Source organism: Pistacia vera, unplaced genomic scaffold, assembly GCF_008641045.1.
Source record: "Pistacia vera cultivar Batoury unplaced genomic scaffold, PisVer_v2 Contig666, whole genome shotgun sequence".
In the NCBI taxonomy this organism is placed as follows: Eukaryota; Viridiplantae; Streptophyta; class Magnoliopsida; order Sapindales; family Anacardiaceae; genus Pistacia; species Pistacia vera.
This window is the reverse complement of record NW_022196519.1, coordinates 186,562-207,319: the sequence shown is the minus strand read 5'-3', so window position 1 is coordinate 207,319 and position 20,758 is coordinate 186,562. Positions and strand designations below refer to the sequence as shown.

General features: G+C 35.1%; 2 protein-coding genes and 1 pseudogene across 2 annotated transcripts; 2 read left to right on the top strand and 1 right to left on the bottom strand.

The window, feature by feature from the left end:
- Nucleotides 1-205: 205 nt before the first annotated feature.
- LOC116112712 (receptor kinase-like protein Xa21) lies at nt 206-2,097 on the bottom strand. The gene is given in 3 exon segments (XM_031398824.1): nt 206-480; nt 483-860; nt 1,446-2,097. Coding segments are annotated over 3 exon segments (1,305 nt in total).
- Nucleotides 2,098-5,653: 3,556 nt separating this feature from the next.
- On the top strand, nt 5,654-6,643 carry LOC116112711. Its single transcript, XM_031398823.1, has one exon. The coding sequence runs from the start codon at nt 5,654-5,656 to the stop codon at nt 6,641-6,643; it is 990 nt and encodes a 329-aa protein (XP_031254683.1).
- Nucleotides 6,644-15,786: 9,143 nt separating this feature from the next.
- LOC116112710 lies at nt 15,787-19,070 on the top strand (annotated as a pseudogene).
- The last annotated feature ends 1,688 nt before the right edge of the window (nt 19,071-20,758 follow it).

Genomic DNA, 20,758 nt, shown 5'->3' with positions numbered 1-20,758 from the left:
AATATTTCATCTATTGACTTCTACCTGGTAAATGTTTCCATTAGCATAATTCCATAGCTGTAAACATCTCCTTTCCTAGATAGTTTCCCTTCTCTTCCATATTCTGATAGTGATCATGCACTTTCATTGTTAGATTTACAAATAATTAAATTTTTCCTTACTAAGAGAGAAAGCATAAGTAAAAAAAATATTAAAATTAATTAAATTAAAAATAATTATTTGGTGCCATATAACCAATGGTGGCAACGGTCTGTGTTTGTGTCATAGAGTCTTTTTCGCCTAAGAGCTTTGCGATGCTAAAATCACTTAAATGTGCAACCATATTTTCGTCTAGCAAGACGTTGCTAGGCTTTAAGTCACAATGAATGATGGGATTTGAATAACCAAAATGGAGATATTCCAAAGCTGATGCAACATCAATCATTATGGTTAACCTATGGGATATATCCAAAACGTTGTTGTCAGAATACAAGCATTTTCCAAGCTCCCATTGGGCATGTACTCCAGTATCAAAGATTTAAAATCATCATTTGAACAACAGCTGATGATTTTGACAAGATTTCGATGACGAATATGACTCATTACTTCACATTCAACTTCAAAACTCGTCAATGCTCTTTCAAGATGCAAGTGGAATACCTTTACTGCAAGCTTCATCCCATCATCTAATCTTCCTTTGTAAACTGAACCATAACTTCCTCCACCAAGCAGGTTATTCTCACTAAATCCATCTGTTGCTCTCACTTGTTCGTGTTGAGAAATTCTCCTCCATGTTTCTTGTGGTAACATATAAGCATTGGTAGATGACTTTGTGGGATTTTTTAGGCCTTTGATCAACACAAATGTAAGAAGCAAGGCAACTAACGTGAACATAATGCTTAGTGTCAAAACAATCAATAGGAGAGCCTTTTTGGTCCTTGATTTTCGATGAGTGGTTTTTTTGCATGGTAAAACTTGTAGTTGGGGAGAACCACACAAAGCAAGATTACCTGTAAATGATTGAGTAGAGAAGTTTCCAAAAGACCCTCCAGTAGAAATTTCACCACTTAATCGGTTGAAAGACAAGTTTAGATATTTGAGGTACAAGAGTTTTTCTAAAGACTTAGGAATAACTCCAAAGAGGTTGTTATTAGACAAATCCAAAAACACTAAGCTTGTCAAGTCACGAAAAGATTAAGGAATCTGGCCATGTAACCTTTTAGATCCTAAAGAGAGATTTTTTAGGTTCCCAATAATGATTGGAATATTGTCAAACAAAAAATTCTTTGACAAATCTATATCTACCACAACTTTCAGATTTTGAATTTCTAATGGGAGAGATCCATTTAGAAAATTTGATGAAAAATTAAAGTGCAAGATGTCCTTAAGTTGCCATAAAGTTGAGGGTATGATAGAAGTTAACCTACTGAAGGCTAACGATAGCATTCTTAAGGTATTGAGATTACCCAAACATTCAGGTATGGATCCATAAATCTTGTTACCATATAGTTGCAAGTCAACTAATTGATTCAAATGACAAAGATGATCCAGGATGGATCCTTCTAATTTATTATTTCCAAGGTTCAAACCCTGGAGTTGTTGTAGCCCACCAAGTGTAACTAGGATAGGCCCAATCAATTCATTGTTTTGTAACAGTATATCCATCAAGTTGTTTAAGTTTTTGATTTCTTTGGGAATGTTGTCACTACTATTACAATCATTCATGTAAACATTTTCCAAAGAAGTAGAGAGATTCCCTATGGAACTCGGAAGGATGCCATTGAGCGGATTTCCTTTTAGCTCTAGATGTTTTAAATTCTTGCAATTTGTCAAAGAGGAAAGAAAGCTCAAATTTGTTGTAGAAGATGTCAAGAAATTATCCGACAAAACAAGCCACTCAAGATTTCTTAAATTGCCAATTGTAATAGGAATAAAACCCAAGAATGAGTTGGCTGAAATATCTAGAATGAAGAGCCTGGACAAGTTGGTGATAAAGTTGGGAAATGTTCGACTAAAATCATTTAAATCCAAGTAAAGACCCTCGAGATTTGGAAGTTCAATGTTTGATGGAAGAATCATTCCTGTAAGTTTATTTCCGGAAACTCCAAGTTGTATCATCGTTGAGATATTGAAGACAGTCGTTGGGACCAAACCAACTGAGTTGTTAAAATCAAGGACCAAAAACTGTAGATTATGAAGATTACCAACTTCACTTGGTATCTCACTCGAAATTAAATATGACCAAAAACTGTATCATCATTTGTTGGATTAGATTACAGCAAAGAGAGGATTACTACACTTCATTCATTTAATCTATTTTCTAGCATTGCGGTTTCTTTACTATAATGTTTAAGCACATTAGGTTTTGGATCAAATGTTTTTTGTTACTTTCATATTAATATATATGAGATTGAGGCATAGTGGTAAACTATATTTAACAGTTAATTAAATATATATTGTAACCAGTATATAGATATATTTATTTTACAATTAATTAATTTTTTTATAAAAAGATTGCATATGTCATACTTTGGAGTTTATTGTTCGGAAGATATAGTTCCTCAAGTCGAGTTAAGTTACCAATTTCTTTTGGTATGGCTCCTGTGAATTAACTCAGTTACAATCTCATTTCATTTAACAGAAGAAGATCCTGTGAATTAACTCAGTTACAATCTCATTTCATTTAATAGAAGAAGATCAAATCCAAAGAGAGAGAGAGAGAGAGCAGTCACAATTAAGAATTAAGATCACACTTTAAATATCAAGTATAACCTTCAACTATTTGATTTAAATCAACAAATGAGAGTTAATAATAATCATTTTGTCTATAGAGATGAAACTAATTGACTTCAAGATGATATAGCCATATAAAATTCTAGTGAATAATGATGTTGAAGAGTACAATTGGACTTGCATATATGATAATACATATTATACCTTGGAGATTATTGTCGTCATGATGCATATTTGTAAGTTGAATCAAGTTTCCAATATCTTTTGGTATGGATCCTGCAAAAAAAAATTGAAGAATAAGATATATCATACAGTTCGTTTCTCTTGTGGATCGACCAAGACATTGTATGATGATGTCAATACATGATTAGATGACACTAGTAAATGCTAAAAAAAAAAAAAAAAAAAAAAAGTCAAACTTTTTTGTGAAATTAAAGTTGTATAGTTTTGTCTTTTATTATTATTATTATTTTGTTACCGAGAACAAGGCTTCCTAAACGGGGCAAGCCTCGCGGTCAGTAGCAAATAATATTAGTAACCGTTCATGTGATTCAAATCTAATACTATAGGGGAGCAAACCCCTTGGCCCAAGCTTTTACCAGTCGGTCAACCCATTGTTGGTTGTCTTTTATTATATTTACTGTTACCCATGTACATGGATCCAAATTTAAAAATAAAAATGTTGGCATTCCCGCATGATAAACTATGTTTTTTTCTAGTGGTTAGCTATTCCTAATTGAGGAGGAATGATGTTGAATGACCCAAAAAGAAATATTCAAATTTGTAACTCGATGGTAATGGAGCACTACGCGTGAACAAAAGTAACTACCGATTCATAGGATCATTGGTTGATGAAATATGTTTTGCTCCGTTTGGTTCATTATTGGATAGTTTTTAGAATAATTGAAAAAAGTTAAATTGGGTGGGTATTACGATGTAGAATTTTAAAAATTAACATAAATACCCCCTATATTTATTTATTTACTAAACACCCCTATAATAAAATATTCAAAGTTAACAAAAACACCCCCAATCCACTCATTAAATATGGATAGCCAGCCACCACTGCCGAAGGGTGGCCAAATTCACCGTATCGATGCATAACCAGCTGGATCTTACCAGTCGTGAGCCGATATGACCTTTTTCGGCCAGATCCATCATGACTTTGGTCGGAAAATGTCAGATCTACGACTAGATCTGGCCATTGATGGTCAGATCTGGCCACATTTGGTCATCAACGACGGCCAAAGATACGACCGTCATTGATGGTCAACAACGACTATTGGCCATTGTTGACAACTGTCTACGGGCAAAGATCTGGCCAGATCCAACATGAATCTGGTCGGAAAAGGCTAGATCCGCACACTACCGACCAGATTCAGCCAGTAGTGTGCCATTACACTAGATTCCGGCCAGCTTCCAGCAGTGGTGGCCGGAATCTGGTAAATTTGGGTTGCTAGGGTGTTTTTGTCATTTTTTAAAATGTTTTTGGGGATTGTTTAATTAAATTAACAAATTTAACGGGTTTAAAAGAAATTGAATAATTTAGAATTACATTTTGAAAATAGGTAAACCAAACACAAATTTTGTGTTAACTTTTTTGGGAAAACTAGAATAGTTTTTCCAATATATGTATCAAACGGAGCAAAATTTCTTTTCGAGAACATCTATGCTACCACGTTAGCCGCACCACCGACCAATACACTGTTGCCATATACCCATCATCGGTTATCATTATTTATATATAAACAAAATTTTAGTCCAATTTTCTTACATGGAAAACTATGAAAAATTGTCTTTAAACATTATCCATGTCAGTAAATAACAGTTCTATTTTAAAAAAATGTGCAGTTTGACAAATTTCATACATATATATGCCTTGAAAAAAATGTAGCAGCTAGATTAGGCAGTTGGTTTAAAATGTACCAGTGAACTGATTATTGTGAAAAATTAATAACTCCAGTCGTGTCAAATTGCCCAATTCTCCTGGAATTTCTCCTACAAAACCAACATGTAGATATATATATATGCAACGGTATTATTAACAAAATTTCTAAAACAAAAACTCTATATATCAATTAATATTTGAGAAATCATAGTGGTCAAAGAATTATATATTTGAGATTGAGAAAAAAAAATTATGCATGCCAATAACTTCTGCATATATACCTTGGAGTCTACTGTGTCCAATACGTATCTCCTTAAGCTGCGTCAATTTTCCAATTTCTTTTGGTATGGCTCCTGTGAAATAAATGTACAACAAGGATAAGGATTGCAAGCTTCTGCATTTTGATAAAGTGGATGGTATTTCGCTGCTGAACATGTTTCCATCCAAAGCAAGCATTTCCAATCAAGGAAGATAATCAAGGATAGCTTCAGGGAGTCCACCGGATAATCCATTATCACCAACGTCAATATATAATAACGAATGCATGTTAAAAAAAATGGAAGGGAAGGAACCAGAGAGTTGGTTATGATATAAACTTTTTGAAGTAAATGATATTTTGCTGGAAATCATTTTGTATGGTTGTTTGAAAGTTTGGCGTCAGGTTTTTGAATTAAAAGGGCTGTCTGTCATGTGCAGTTCCCATCCTTTTTTGGAAGTTATTTGAATGATGTTTTAGGTGAAGACAGCCGGTGATTAAGCCACAAAATCTCAGTGAATTTTGTGTTTGTTAAGAGTGGTTCAAATTGTAGTATATTTAAAGATTATTTATACTAAAAAGTAGTTGTAACAGTGATGTATTAGGTTCATATATTTCTCTGTTTTGAATGAAAAACGTAGACTGTTTTGTATCAGTTCTTTCTCTTCTGTTTTTGCTCTCTCTCATGCTCAAATAACCTTATTTCTCTTAGCTTTAGAACCCTAAAAAACCTACAATTGGTATCAGAGCTACTTTGATCCTTCAGGACCAGAATATTAACTCAAAAAAGCTTCTCCATGGCATCCAGTTCTGCTCCAATCTCTGCTCCAGTTTTCAACGGTGACCAGTACCATGTTTGGGCTGTCAAGATGAAAACATATCTAAGAGGCCATGGCTTGTGGCAATATGTGGAAGAGGAGAAGCAAGTTCCCCACCTTGGACCCAACCCGACGCTGAACCAGATGAGAGTTCATGAAGAAAAAGCAGCCAAAGCTCCAAGAGCATTGTCTTGTATACATTCAGCCGTGACAGATCAGGTCTTCTCCAGGATCATGGCATGTGAGACACCTAAACAAGCCTGGGACACTCTCAAGGAGGAGTTTGGAGGGAGTAACCAGACAAGAAATATGCAGGTTCTAAACTTGAGAAGAGAATTTGAAGTACTCAAGATGCAGGAGACAGAATTTGTCAAGGAATATGTGGACAAACTCATGGCTGTGGTGAACAAAATCAAGCTGCTAGGGGAAGAACTAACCAACCAGAGAGTGGTGGAGAAGGTCCTGGTCAGCTTACCTGAGAGGTTTGAAGCAAAAATTTTGTCCCTAGAGGACTCCAAAGATCTGTCCCGAATTAGCTTGGTTGAGCTGGTTCATTCACTTCAAGCCCAGAAACAAAGAAGGCAGATGAGGCAAGAAGACTCAACTAAGACAGCCATGTATGTAGGTCAAAAAGGAAGATTACAAGGAAGAGAAGACAAGAAATATAGTGGTGAAAAGAAAGGAAAAGAGAAGAGCTACAATCAAGGAGGGAAACGTGGTGGACAAAGATCATTTCCTCCATGTGTGCACTGCAAAAAGAAGAACCATCCAGAATATAAGTGTTGGTTCAGACCTGGCATACAATGCAGGTCATGCAAGCAGTGTGGACACATAGAAAAAGTGTGTAAAAGCAAAGGAAATCAGCAGGAGCAGCAGGCTACAGTGGTGGAGGTCCAGCAACCAAATCCAGAAGCAGAACAACTCTTCATGGCTTCATGCACAAACCACAACATGTGTGATGATGTATAGCTGATTGATAGTGGTTGCACAAACCACATGACTCCAAATCTGTCAAGTTTTGTGAGCATTGATAGACTCTTTCACTCCAAAGTCAAGATTGGCAATGGAGAATTTGTGGAAGTCAAAGGAAGAGGTAAGGTTGCTGTCCCAACTACATTAGGCACCAAATATATTACAAATGTTCTTTATGTACCCGAAATCAACCAAAGCTTGCTGAGTGTAGGTCAAATGCTAGAAAAGAACTACTCCCTACATTTTCAAAATATGTCTTGCATTGTAGTTGACAACTTAGGGAATGAATTGATGAATGTGAAAATGCTAGGAAAAAGTTTTCCAATTGAATGGAAAAACTCAGCCTTGCATGCCTTGTCTGCAAAATGTGTTGAAACTGAAACTTGGCACAAAAGACTTGGGCATTATCATTATTCAGGTCTTAAGGAAATGAGGAGGAGAGAACTTGTTCAGTGTATGCCCGAAATTGAGGAGAAGGAAAGGGTATGTCAAGTTTGCCAACTGGGAAAAATCAGTAGGCAACCATTTCCAGCAAAACAATCCTGGAGAGCTGCTGAAAAGCTTCAGCTTATACACACAGATGTGTGTGGTCCAATGCAGGTGCCCTCTCTGAATGGCAATAGGTATTTTCTACTGTTTATAGACGATTTCACCAGGCTGTGTTGGGTCTACTTCTTGAAACAAAAAGGTGAGGTGGCTGCAATGTTTAAGGGGTTTAAGCAAATGGTGGAAAATGAAACTGGTTTGAGTTTGAAAACCATCTGGAGTGACAATGGTTCAGAGTATACCTCAAATCAATTTCAAGAACTGTGTGCAGGGTCTGGAATAAAGCACCAACTGAGCTCCCTTTACACACCACAGCAAAATGGTGTGAGTGAAAGGAAAAACAGAACAGTAATGGAAATGGCAAGATGTATGCTGTTTGAGAAAAAACTGCCCAATTTTTTCTGGGCTGAAGTTGTGAATACAACAGTCTATCTTCTCAACAGGTTGCCAACTAAAGCCTTAGATAACCAAACACCATTTGAGGCTTGGTATGGAGTAAAGCCAAGCATCAACCACCTCAAAGTGTTTGGAAGCATTTGTTATGCTCACATTCCAGCCAACAAGTGGAGTAAGCTGGATGAGAAGGCTGAAACTGGAATTTTTGTTGGTTATAGTAGCTTATCCAAAGCATATAGGATTTACAATCCTAAGACCAAAAAATTCCTGGTTAACAGTGATGTAAAAGTAGATGAAGAAGGGCTATGGAACTGGGACAGAAATGAGATTGAAGGGAGTAATATGCAAGAACAAGGAGGAGACTTGATAGCTACTCAGGATGCTCCAGATTTCAGTTCTGATTCTGAAGCTGATTCTCCAGTCAGGGGAACTAGACCTTTGGCTGAAATTTATGACAGATGCAACTTGGCCTTGATGGAACCATCATGTTATGCTGAAGCAGCCCAAGTTAAAAAGTGGAGGACAGCAATGGATGAAGAAATTGACATGATAGAGAAGAATGCAACCTGGGAACTTGTAACCAGACCTATCGGAAGAAAAATCATTAAGGTGAAATGGATTTATAAGAAGAAACTGAATCCTGATGGTTCAGTTAACAGACACAAGGCAAGGCTTGTAGTGAAGGGTTATGCACAGCAGTTTGAGGTGGACTTTACTGACACTTTCGCACCAGTTGCAAGGCATGACACCATCAGAATTCTACTTGCAACTGCAACCCATTTCAAGTGGAAAGTCTTCCAAATGGATGTGAAATCTACTTTCTTGAATGGGTGGCTTAATGAAGAGATCTTTGTGGAGCAACCTAAAGGGTATACGGTTGAAGGGCAAGAGGATAAAGTGTATCTCCTTAGGAAGGCTCTTTATGGATTAAAACAGGCCCTTAGGGCCTGGTATAGCAGAATTAATAAGTTCTTGATGAGTTTGGGGTTTGAAAGAAGTCCAAATTAGCACACCCTATATGTTAGAGAGGTTGATGATGAAAGGATATTTGTATCCTTGTATGTTGATGACCTTCTGGTGACAGGGACTAACTCTACTAGGCTGCTGGATTTCAAGAAAGAGCTGCACAAGGAATTTGAGATGACTGATTTAGGGGAGATGAGTTTCTTTTTGGGAATGGAAGTATGGCAGTCTCCTTATGGGATATTTATCTCCCAAGAGAGGTATGCTAATGAACTTCTCAAAAAATTTGCAATGGAGAACTGCAAACCTATCAACACACCTCTGATGCAAAATGTGAAGTTGTGTAAAAATGATGGTGCTGCTAAGGTTGATGAAACTAAGTACAGAAGCATAGTTGGGTGCTTGTTGTACTTGACTGCAACAAGGCCAGACATTATGTTTGCAGCAAGTTTACTCTCTAGGTTCATGAATGAACCAAGTGAGCTGCATTTGCAAGCAGCAAAAAGAGTCCTCAGATACATTAGAGGATGTCCAGACCAGGGAATATGGTTTAAGGAAGCTGAAAATTTCAGTTTGCATGGTTTCACTGACAGTGATTGGGGTGGCTCCTTGGATGACATGAAAAGCACCTCTGGATATATTTTCTTGGTGAATGCAGGTGCCATAAGCTGGAATTCAAAAAAGCAAGAGGTGGTAGCACAATCCACTGCTGAAGCTGAATATGTAGCTGCTGCTGCTGCTGCAGTCAACCAGTTGGTTTGGCTGAGAAAGATCTTGAAAGACTTGAGGTTGGAACAGACTCAAGGAAATGTGCTGCACTGTGACAACCAATCAGCAATTGCTATGTTCAAGAATCCAGTACTCCATGGTCGCACAAAGCATATCAAAATCAAATATCATGCAGTGAGAGAGGCAGAGCAAGATGGTGAAGTAAATCTGATTCAATGCAGGGGAGAGGAGCAAGTGGCTGACATAATGGCATGACCAAACCCTTAGGCAGATCCAAGTTTGAAGAATTAAGATTCAGACTTGGAGTTTCCAGCAAAAATATCAAGGAGGAGTGTTGAAGTAAATGATATTTTGCTGGAAATCATTTTGCATGGTTGGTTTGTAAGTTTGGCGCCAGGTTTTTGAATTAAAAGGGCTGTCTGTCATGTGCAGTTCCCATCCTTTTTTGGAAGTTATTTGAATGATGTTTTAGGTGAAGACAGCCGGTGATTAAGCCACAAAATCTCAGTGAATTTTGTGTTTGTTAAGAGTGGTTCAAATTGTAGTATATTTAAAGATTATTTATACTGAAAAGTAGTTGTAACAGTGATGTATTAGGTTCATATATTTCTCTGTTTTGAATGAAAAACGTAGACTGTTTTGTATCAGTTCTTTCTCTTCTGTTTTTGCTCTCTCTCATGCTCAAATAACCTTCTTTCTCTTAGCTTTAGAACCCTGAAAAACCTACAAAACTAAGTAACTGCAGTGAAGATATGTTGAAGATGGAGGTGGGAATGGAACCTGAAAGCTGATTATAATCAAGATAAAGTTGTTGTAACGAAGACAAGTTGCCAAGGGACTGAGGGATAGTCCCTGAGAATTTGATTTCATTCAAACCCAAAAATTGAAGTTTGGTTAAGGAGGCCAGCCATAACGGGATCTGTAAATTGAAGTTATTGTAACTGAAATCAAGGTATTTGAGACGACGTAATTGAGCTAACTCATCAGGGAGAGAGCCATAAAAGCTGTTGTTTTGGAAGCCTAGAATTGTGAGGAAAGAAAGATTTCCGAGTTGAGGAGGAATGATGCCTGTAAGATTAAAGGAAGAAATATCAAGAAATGTGACTCTGTGGTGACGGGCACCGCAACGGATGCCAATTCAGTTACAAACAGAGGTAGTTGTGGACCAATTGGTGGCCAATAAATTGCTAGGGTCATGGGTTATATGAGCTTTGAGTGCAAGAAAAGCTTGTTGGTCTGTGATAATGTTGGTTTGTTTTGCACTAACAAAGTAAAATACAAGAAATTGAACAAAGCCCGCCATGAATAAAATGCAAAGAGAATGATTTGTCTCCATGAGAGGACAAGGTTTTGTGTATAGGCCAAGGACTCACCTGTGATACTTTCATATATAAAGGGTGGAATTATATGTACACAAAGCTGTGACTCTATGGCGACGGCCCACACGAGTGATGCCAGTCCAACTACAAACAGAGGTAGTTGTGGACCAATTATTGGCCAATATATTGCTAGGATCATGGCTTATACGAGCTTTTAGAGCAAGAAGAGCTTGTTTGTCTGTAGAAATGTTGGTTACTTCCGCATTAACAAAGGAATGAGTTGAAAAGGAAGTAAGAAAGCTAAGACAAAGCAAAGGGAAAGGTTTCTCTCCATGAGATTAGAATGTTGCGTGGTTTTAGTGTGGGCTTGGCGACATGTACAATTACACAAGACTGATACTTATACATAAACAATGAGATGATTATTGCTTGATGGAGTTTTAGACGTTAGTGGTATGAAGATGGGATGACAATAATTTTTAATTGTAAAGATGAAAAAAATCTTCCAACTTTCAGCCAAAACTATGATGTTTGCAACCATGTGATTTAAATATATTAATGTGGACACTGATGGAATGTCCTTCTCAAGGGCCAAGGTCTAAAGTAGAACTCCCTAGAGGTTTTTCACCGTTAATCTACATCCTGAATCAATAATTATGGCTGTGAAAAAAAGTTGTTAGAAAGATCTTATTCGATCATGCTCATGACTATTGCAGCTTGGAAACTCTGTCTCCCCACTTTTGGATTTGTGGGAAGCACAGTAAAAACTTTTAACTTAAATTAAACTGCATATTGCAGTTGTTTTTCTTTGACAAAAGCATATGCATACAGGGGGCAAATTGAAATGGTTCCCAGAAACTCCCTACTCCTATGTAACGTGGTTCAATCAATGGACTGTGAAAGAGAAATGCCCAGAATTTAGCTTTAGAAGTTATGGATTGTCTTATGAGAAAGAGAGAAAGGAGCATGAGAGTTGAGTCGACAGACACCTGATATTTTATTATTCATCCATAGTACAAATTAACCTACCAAGAAGATTTTTCTTTTACTAAATAAAGTACGATTCTCCACCTTGAATCAATGACTCCAAAGCGAAAAGTAGTTCTTAATGTTATAAAAATGCGGTAGATCATGGTCATGACTGCTGCTTTAAAACTCTTCAACGTGTAGTGTCTCCCCACTTTTGGTTTAGTGGGCAGCATAGTGAAAATTTAAAGTAAATTCAATTTAGGCTACCAGTATTTTTCCATAAATGCAGGATGAAGTTCTATATTCTCTTCTTCTCCTTTATTGGAGGGAGCACCTGGAAAGTGGATTCCCAGAAACTCCTCAAAACAAATCATTTTTGCTTTGTCCTCATGGAACAATTGATGGGCTGTGAAAAAGACAAATGCACTGAATATAGCTTTAAAAGTTGTGGATTAATGTCTCATGTTAGAAATAGTGCGTGGACAAATATCAAAATTCTCATGAGGCCCAATAGGCCATTATTTAACTGTTAACTGCTTAATGGACTTATGTTGTTATGTTTCGAAGCCAGTGGGAAACTGTAATTATAGACAATGGAGGCATCATTAAAGATATTTCAGCTAGTTAGTGGTAGAAACTGTCAGGTTTTATGTTTTAAGGGTGTGAGAGAGCCTTTCAGTTAATGGAAGCCAAGAAACTAGGGTGTCTATGGCCAGTGGCGGATCCAAGATTTTTGTCCGGGGGGCCTCTGTGACTCCACTATTGTTTGTCAAACAACTACTGAAAATTAAAAAAAAAATCACCAAACCTTAAGCAAAAAAAAAAAATATAATATCAATAATCTGAAAGAAAATAATGCAACAATACAATACTTTACCATTTGAATAAATCTATGAGAAGCAAAACCTTGAGCAAATTATGTTGAAAATAATATTCAATTCACGAGGAAACACAAGAAAATTTTTATGTGGAAAAACCTCTTCAATTAAAGAGAGTAAAAGACTACGGGAATCTAACGATCCACTTAAATCCAATATAATTAAAACAATTTACAACAATCACAATCCACCAAAAATGTTAAACATAAATTTCTTATTTTTTCTATTTTCTTGTCTTTTAATTTTTTTTTTTTTTTTTTGGCTTTCAAATATTATAATATAAATTTTCATGATTTTGATTAGACCTAGCCTAAGCTAAAGACAATCAAAACTTAAATTAAATCAATGTTGTCTTGACTTTTAATATGAATTAATAAAAAAAGGGAAATTTTCTTAGTATAAACATAGATAATAGATCAAACTTCTTTAATAATTTCAATCAGCTAAATGGTGATGTTTGAAATATAGGAAAGTGGTGGGTGAAGGATGAAGAATAAACTTCAATAAAATATAGTTAAGGTTTAATTTGGAAAAGTGAGAACATTCTTAAACATAAAACACAAAACAAACTCACAAGATCCATATATTTTTCCATCAAATTAGAATAAAAATTCTCCAGAAAAATATGCATGATTCAACCCTAAAATAAACTAAAATGAAATGAGCAATACACATACCTAAAACTGAGAAAACAGAAAACGATGCTAATTGTGGCACCTTGATGAGTGAAAGCTTCAACAATTTTAGTCTTCAAAAGTTTTAAGAACGAATAACATAGAGGAAGTGAAAGAGAGAATGAGAGAATAAAGAATTTTAAGGATAAAATCATAAAATACAGATGCACGTAGAAAATAGTAGAGAGAGTTTTAAACATTCAATATGACGTAGGTGTGAAATATATATATTAATAACAAGTTTTTTATCCGTCTGTATATATATATATATATATATATTTCCTATTTTTTTTTTTTAAATCTAAAGAGAGGCTCTATATATATATAATTTTTTATAAGCCTATATAAAGATTTTTTTTTTTTTTTTTTTAAATGTGAGGCCCACCCTCCAAGGAGATGTGTCCACCCCTGTCTATGGTAACCTAATCATATAAAAGTTAGATTGAATTTATATTTTATATGGTAATTGTTGTTTGGAAAGAGATAATTGATGAAAAAGATTCTCACAACTTAAATGCAAAATTAAGGCAAGCAACTAAAACTAAAGAAAACCAAAACACAATAATTTTAAAGTGGTTCGGCCTAATCAATCTTGCTTACGTCCACAATCCACTCAAATAATCCACTAAGCGAAAACTTACAACTATACAATTTTTAGACGAGAAAAATTGCAAACTCCTTACACTATCCCAAAAAGCCTAATTACACCTTTAATAACAGCTCACAATGATTATTCTTTTGGTGTCTATCTTGCACTTTTTGAGATATTTTAAAAGCCCAATGTCCTAGTCTATTTAAAAGGGAGAGTCTCCCTTACAACTCTCATTCCCAAGCAATATGGGATTCAAGGCACTATCGCAATAGTTCCTCCCATGACTTGAATCCCCAAACATCACAGTAGCATCTGAAAATCTTACTCGGTTGACAGCTTTCTTTTCTTTCACAACAAGAATTAGAACAACTTTATCTCTTGATTTCTTAAGATACACCTTCATCAAGCAAATATAGTTGTTTTTCATTCCTTTTGCCTTGCACAATCAGAACATCGTCTTTATACACTTCGCATCCATCTCTTTAACCAATGTAGGTGTATATCCATGAGAAGCCAACTACCCAAAGAAATCAACTTGTGACAACAACTTGGTACATACCTCACATGACGAAGCTTCTTGACAACACCATTGTGAATCTTGAGATGAACGCTACCAACACCTTCAATCTTCACTTTCTCGTTATTTCCGACAACAATATTTCTATAAATTTAATCTTCTTTCAATTCAACGAAATAATCTTTATCATTACAAACATGCATAGATGCAGTAGAATCTATAACCCAACCTTTTCCACCCTTCGAAGTTTGAGATTCATCTTGACATGTTACTAAAAATTCACCTTCATTATCAGTAACCCAAGCATCATCCTTCGAATTCTTCATCTATTGAGCCTTCTTGAAAGCAAGCATATCCTCCCTTAATTTCTTGCAGCGTGGTTGGATATGTCCCTTCTCTCCACAATAATAACACTCCTTATTACTGTAATCTCTGACTTTTGATTTATCATCCCTCTCTTGAGTCCTCCCTCAATTAAAACCATCTGTAACTAGTAGATCTCCTCTAAGTGATGAGTTCTCTGATCCTATAGACCTTTCATTCTCACCCAATAAGGCAGTCACATCATCTAATTTTAAAGTAGATTTGCCTACCAACAAAGTTTGAACTAAAGGTCTATAATATTTAGGCAAAGATGACAACAATATCAATGCCTTTTCTTCATCCTTTAACTCATTAGAAATAGCCAACATTTGAGATACTAGCATATTAAATTAATTTAAATGATCATGGAAACTCGTACCTTCATCCATCTTCAGAGAGTACAGATCCATCTTCAAAGACAACCTATTAGTCAATGATTTTGACGCATAAATACCCTCTAATTTTTCCCACGGACCCTTTGGTGTAGACTCAGTGAGCATGCTGTACTTTATCTTTGGAGCTAAAGCCAATCTAATTGTACTGACAGCTCTCCTCTTAATTCTATTCCATTCTCTAACAAACATCTTCTCTAGCTTACTCTTCTCTAATGCCTGATCAAGACCTTGTTGTATCAAAAGGTCTTGTATTGTACTTTGCCATACCATAAAATTAATTTTACGAACTTCAAACTTAGACATATCTTTAGAAAATTTGAGATGCTTGACAATCGTTGATCTACTCTTAAATCCAACCTCATCTCGAGCTTGCCTTCTCCCAAATCACGAACTGTGGGCTCTGGTATCACTTGTTGAAAAAATATTCTCACAACTCAAACACAAAATTAAGGCAAGCAACTAAAAATAAAGAAAACCGAAACGCAAGAATTTTAAAGAAGTTCGGCCCAATCAATTTGGCTTATGCCCATTATCCACTCAAATAACCCACTAAGCAAAAGCTTACAACTAAGCAATTTTTAGAAGAGAAAATTACAAACTCCTTACACTATTCCAAAAAGCCCAGTTACGCCCTTAATAATAGCTCATAATGACTAGTTTTTTGGTGTTTATCTTACACTTTTTGAGATACTTTAAAAGTCCAATGTGCTAGTCTATTTAAAGGGCAGAATTCTCCTTGCAACTCTCATTCCCAAGCAATATTTGATTCAAGGCACTATCCCAACAATAATCAATAGTGATGGTAGCAAATTGTGATTGACAATGTTCCTAATTACAAAGTAAACTCTATTAAACATTAATAATTTTAGGTTACCCGGCAAAATTTAGTAAAAGAATGGCCTATTGCAGAGGAATAAACAATTTATATTCCTATCAGTTTGCAAGCAATTCCAAATCCAATGTTTATTATTTGTACTAATAATAAACAATTATGTTTCATAGATTTACATAAAGATGAATCCTTGCCTGAGAATTACATATTTCCACCAGAAACAAGACTTGGAAAGTCGATTGTTCCTTTTTGCAATAACACATGCCATTGATTTAAGTCAAGCAGTTGGTCATAATCGGAGTGAGACAATCCGGAAAATATTGAAGGCCAGCAAAGAGTTCGAATTTTTCTAGGTTCACACGTCTTTCTCTCACAAGTTTCTCGAAGTGATTTTGCTTTTTTTGTAAGAATGATTTTTTTTAATAAATTTATTTCATTCTGGAAACCAGATCACAAACCATGGAGTTCCAGAGAAACTAATAAATGAGGCCATGAGTGTCTTCAAGGAGTTCTTTGAGATGCCTGCTGAGTAAAGAAATTGGGTTCAGTGATCCTGGAGCTAATTAGTGAAGGACTGGGACTAGAAACTGGTTACTTCCGAGATGAACTAAGTGGAGTGTCATTATTATCCAAGCTTTACCTTGGGAATTCCTAAACATTGTGACCCTAATCTCATAACAATCCTACTTCAAGGGGATGTTAGTGGGCTTCAGGTCTTCAAGGATGGGGAATGGATTGGTGTTGAGCCTCTTCCGAATGCATTTGTGGTGAACACACTACAAGAAAATGTGTTTTCAGCTCCTAATTATTTTGCAACTAATTAAAAATAGTTGCAGAAACTCATCTTTAACTAAATTGAATTTAGACGTCCAAAGTAACTGCTATTTTTTGGCACCCTCCCTTCCCGGTAAAATGAAACAATAAGTTAGCAAAATTTATTTTTTGTGACTAAAATTATTTTTTGATGACTAATTTTAATGGCAACTTAAGTGTTTAGTTGTCAAATAGAAGTAAATTTAGCCACCCCTTTTTAGCGCCGCATGTTCCCATTAGATGAAATATGAAGCAACTAAAAAATTATTTTGGCAACCAACATTTTAGTTGTAAATAAAATTTGTTCGCAACTAAAATGTTAGCCGCTAAATTTATAAAAAAAAAATGAAATATACTAATAGTAACTAAAAAAATAGATACAAAAAATAATGAACTAAAGAAATTATTTTCGCAACTAAACTATTAGTTGTAAATATATTTTTTTCGCAACTAATAGTTTAGCCGATAAATATGGTTTACAAAAAATGAAATATACTAAGGGTCTGCTTGGGAGTTTTTTTTTTTCACTAGTTTTGGGGGATTTTTAATTGGACTGGTTTTGAGGTGTTTAAAAACCCCCACTTGCCAGATTTTTAATAGGCTAGTTTTGACTGGTTTAAAAACCTCCAAAACTAGTATAGTGTATTTTTTAGGGGTCTATAAAACACCCCAAATCGAGGTGTTTTGGCTGGTTTATAAATTTTATCTAAAAAAAAAAAAACCCCTTTTCACTCCCTTTGTTGCACACAAATCTCTTTACTGCTGTTGACTTCTCTCTAGCACACAAATCTCTTGCTGTTGCACACGAATCCCTTTGCTGCACAATAACTTCAACTTTGATATTTTTACTTATTTTTGATAGCTTATCAAATTGAGTTTCTTGTCTGTAGTTGTTGAGAGCTGACACAACAACAACCAAAAACACAGCTACAAATATATGTGTCAAAAGTAAGAAAAAAATTAATTAAGCAAAAGAAAGAGTGTTTGCTGTGTTGATTAAGCAAAATTAAGAGCTTCATGGAGGAGTTGGAGTAAAACAAATAATGTAGGCATTATCTATATTTATCAAAGTTAATTAAGCAAAAGAGAGAGTTTTTTAACTTTAGGGGCATTTATGTAAATTTATCATTTAAAAAAACTGTTAGAACTGTTGGAAAATAAACTCTCAAGCATAGGTTGGGTGTTTTAAAAACCGCTATTAAAAACCCCTCAAAACCGCTACAGTAGTTTACCCTCAAAACCGCTACGATGGCTTATCCTCATAACCGCTACGATGGTTTATCCTCATAACCGCTATCAAAAAACTCTCAAGCAGACCCTAATAGTAACTAAAAAAATAGTTACAAAAAATAATGAACTAAAGAAATTATTTTGGCAACTAAAATTTAGTTATAAACAAAAAAATTTGGCAACTGAATATTAGCCGCTAAATATGATTTACAAAATTTGAAATGTATTAATGGTAACCAAAAAATTAGTTTAAAAAAAATAATAAACTAAAGAAACTACCAAAATTTTCAAGATAATTACTAAAAACGCATTCCTATATAAACCCAACCTAATTCCCCAATTTCCTTTGATATTGCACGCGCCTTCATCTTCTTCACGCACTAGTCCAATTCCAGTCCACTTCTCCTTCTCGGCTTCATTCATTCAATCATCTTCTTCCACAGTCCACTCTTCTCCACCAGCTTCGCGTCCGATTCCAGTCTGTGTTTTGAAGTTCACAAATGTAAGTAATTTATGTATTATTCTTGTTTCAGTAATATATAGAGTGTGATTTGTAAGTGCTACTATTTTCATGTTTTAACTGATCTGGTCATTCAAATCTCACTTGTGTTCAAACATTTTCTATTAAATTACTTTCTTCAGGCGGTCAAAGTGAGAATTCAGATGTTAAGAGATTGGGGATGAAAAGTTTAAGCGGGAAAAGTTCACAAATGTAAGCTAGTGTTTCCTTTCTTTAAGCCTGCGCAAATATAACTATTTCGATATTTTATGTGTTTAACTCGGGCGTACACCACTTGTTCGATGAAACGACTAGGAGAAGAATAATAGTGTTATACTTATTTGTCTGGTTGGTTGCGGAGAAAATTGGATTTTCAATGAAGAATTTCATAGAAAGGTTTACTTGTGACATTGAATACTTCTTGGTTGAATTAATGTGAGAAGGTGTATATGAATTTTGGGTTGTAGATTATCAGTAACAACAAACTGAAGAGTGCTGAACATAGAGCTCTGACGAACTCTAAGGATGCCAGGACAACTGCAGATTTCTTCATAACTCTTTCTGACAATAGAGCTATAAAGCCTGCATAAGCTTTGGCTGATCCTCCACTCTACAGATCTTCTGAACACAAGGATTTCCTTATGTATTACATTTCCATTACCGGGGACACTAAATTGGTTCTAGAACCTTTTAAGATGCAAGCATAACACATTGATATTTTCATGATGGGAATTGAAAGGAAATTCTCGACATTTTCCATTTAATAAAACACTACATATGTGAATCTTATTATGTACATTCTATATGATTGTTCAAGTGAGTTTTCTATATCCATTATGTTCTTTTGACATTATTAAAATGCGTAGTAATACTTAAAAAGATAATTCTGTTAATCAAATACCTCTTTAAAATAGTCAAAAAGGTAGCGAAAATGGGATTTGAATGTGGCCTCGTATATATCTTGAACATTTGTATCCCAAACTCCAGTATCTAAGAATAAATGTTTCAGATATCAAACTCAGTCCAATGTATAGAGTAGTGAGAATCTGAGTTTATCCATTAGAGTATGACATGTCGACCTTGGTAAAACTTCAATGGATGAAAAGGATTTAGCAAGTAGATGAAGGCGGCATTGTAATGGGCCAAGGATTCTTAATTATGAAACTTGATAAATAGCTAAACTATAAACTTGGGCCACTCCAATAGGTATGAGAATCGGTGTCTGTGGACTACTGTTTATCATTATAAAGTTTAAACTTCCAATTTTGGGCAATTAAAAATCTGGGCTACCCACTTGCCCTCCATAAGAAACTGAAAATGAAAGAAGAAGGGAAAGAAACCCGAGAGAGAAGAAGAGAATAGAGGAGAGAGAAGGAAAAGAGAGAAGAAGGTGAATTGAGGATTAATGACTGTTGAGGCTAAAAGAGCAGTAGAGAGAGCTTGTTAAGCAGCCTTCTTGATAAGAGATCTTGTTTGCATTAAATGTACTCTAGTAGCCTAGAGTGGAGCCATATTTAGCTCAAGATGAAATGGAACTTCAGGAATAGTAACAATGCTATCAACTGATACAGGTGTGTGTGACCGGAAGAAATTAAACTTGAAGGATCTGTAAAAGAACCACTACCTGAAGAATCACTAGAACAAAAAAGAGGCAGTCATTGTGTGTTGAGAACTATGCTCTGAAACAGGAGAATGCTGACTTGAAGTATGAGTACTAACTGGAGAATGCTTAAAGTAGGGAATAGGGCTTGGAATTCTCCTCCATTATCTGATTGAAACTACTTAAGGGGAACTTGAAACTGTTTCTCAACTATAACATTAAATTGATGAAAAACATATACGGTAAAACTTCTCTATAGTCATAATGTTAGGACCAACTAAATTTATTATTATTAGGAGGTTATAAATTAATAGAGTTGTAGTTATGATAATTATTTTTTTATTCAAATTTTTTATTTATTTTATAATTAATGTTTTAGTAGTATTATGATTTTCATTCATGTTTTAGTAGTATTAAGATTTCAATTCATTATTTTAGTAGCATTAGGATAGTATGAAAATGGATATCAAGGAGTTATTGAAGAATTAAGTGATCAGATTGAACAACTTCACTACATTAATCAAATGAATATTAATGTGTCTCAATCATCTAAATAAGTAACAAGTCATGTATGTTTTAACTAAAGAAAAAAATTACTAGAATTAGACAAGAAGAGAAAGACGATAATCCTGAGGATGATAGTACGAAAATATCATAAGTTTCGTGTGAAGAATCTCTAAACATACTTGAGAAGTTAGAAATATTTTGGCTTCAATAAGAAGGTGTCCACGTTGGCGACTTATTATGTAACCACAAGATAAAAGATATGGTAACAACTCTATAGTATAAATCATTTT

What these genes read in the sequence shown, in the direction of transcription:
- LOC116112711 (XM_031398823.1), top strand. Translation starts at nt 5,654, where the DNA reads ATGGCATCCAGTTCTGCTCCAATCTCTGCTCCAGTTTTCAACGGTGAC.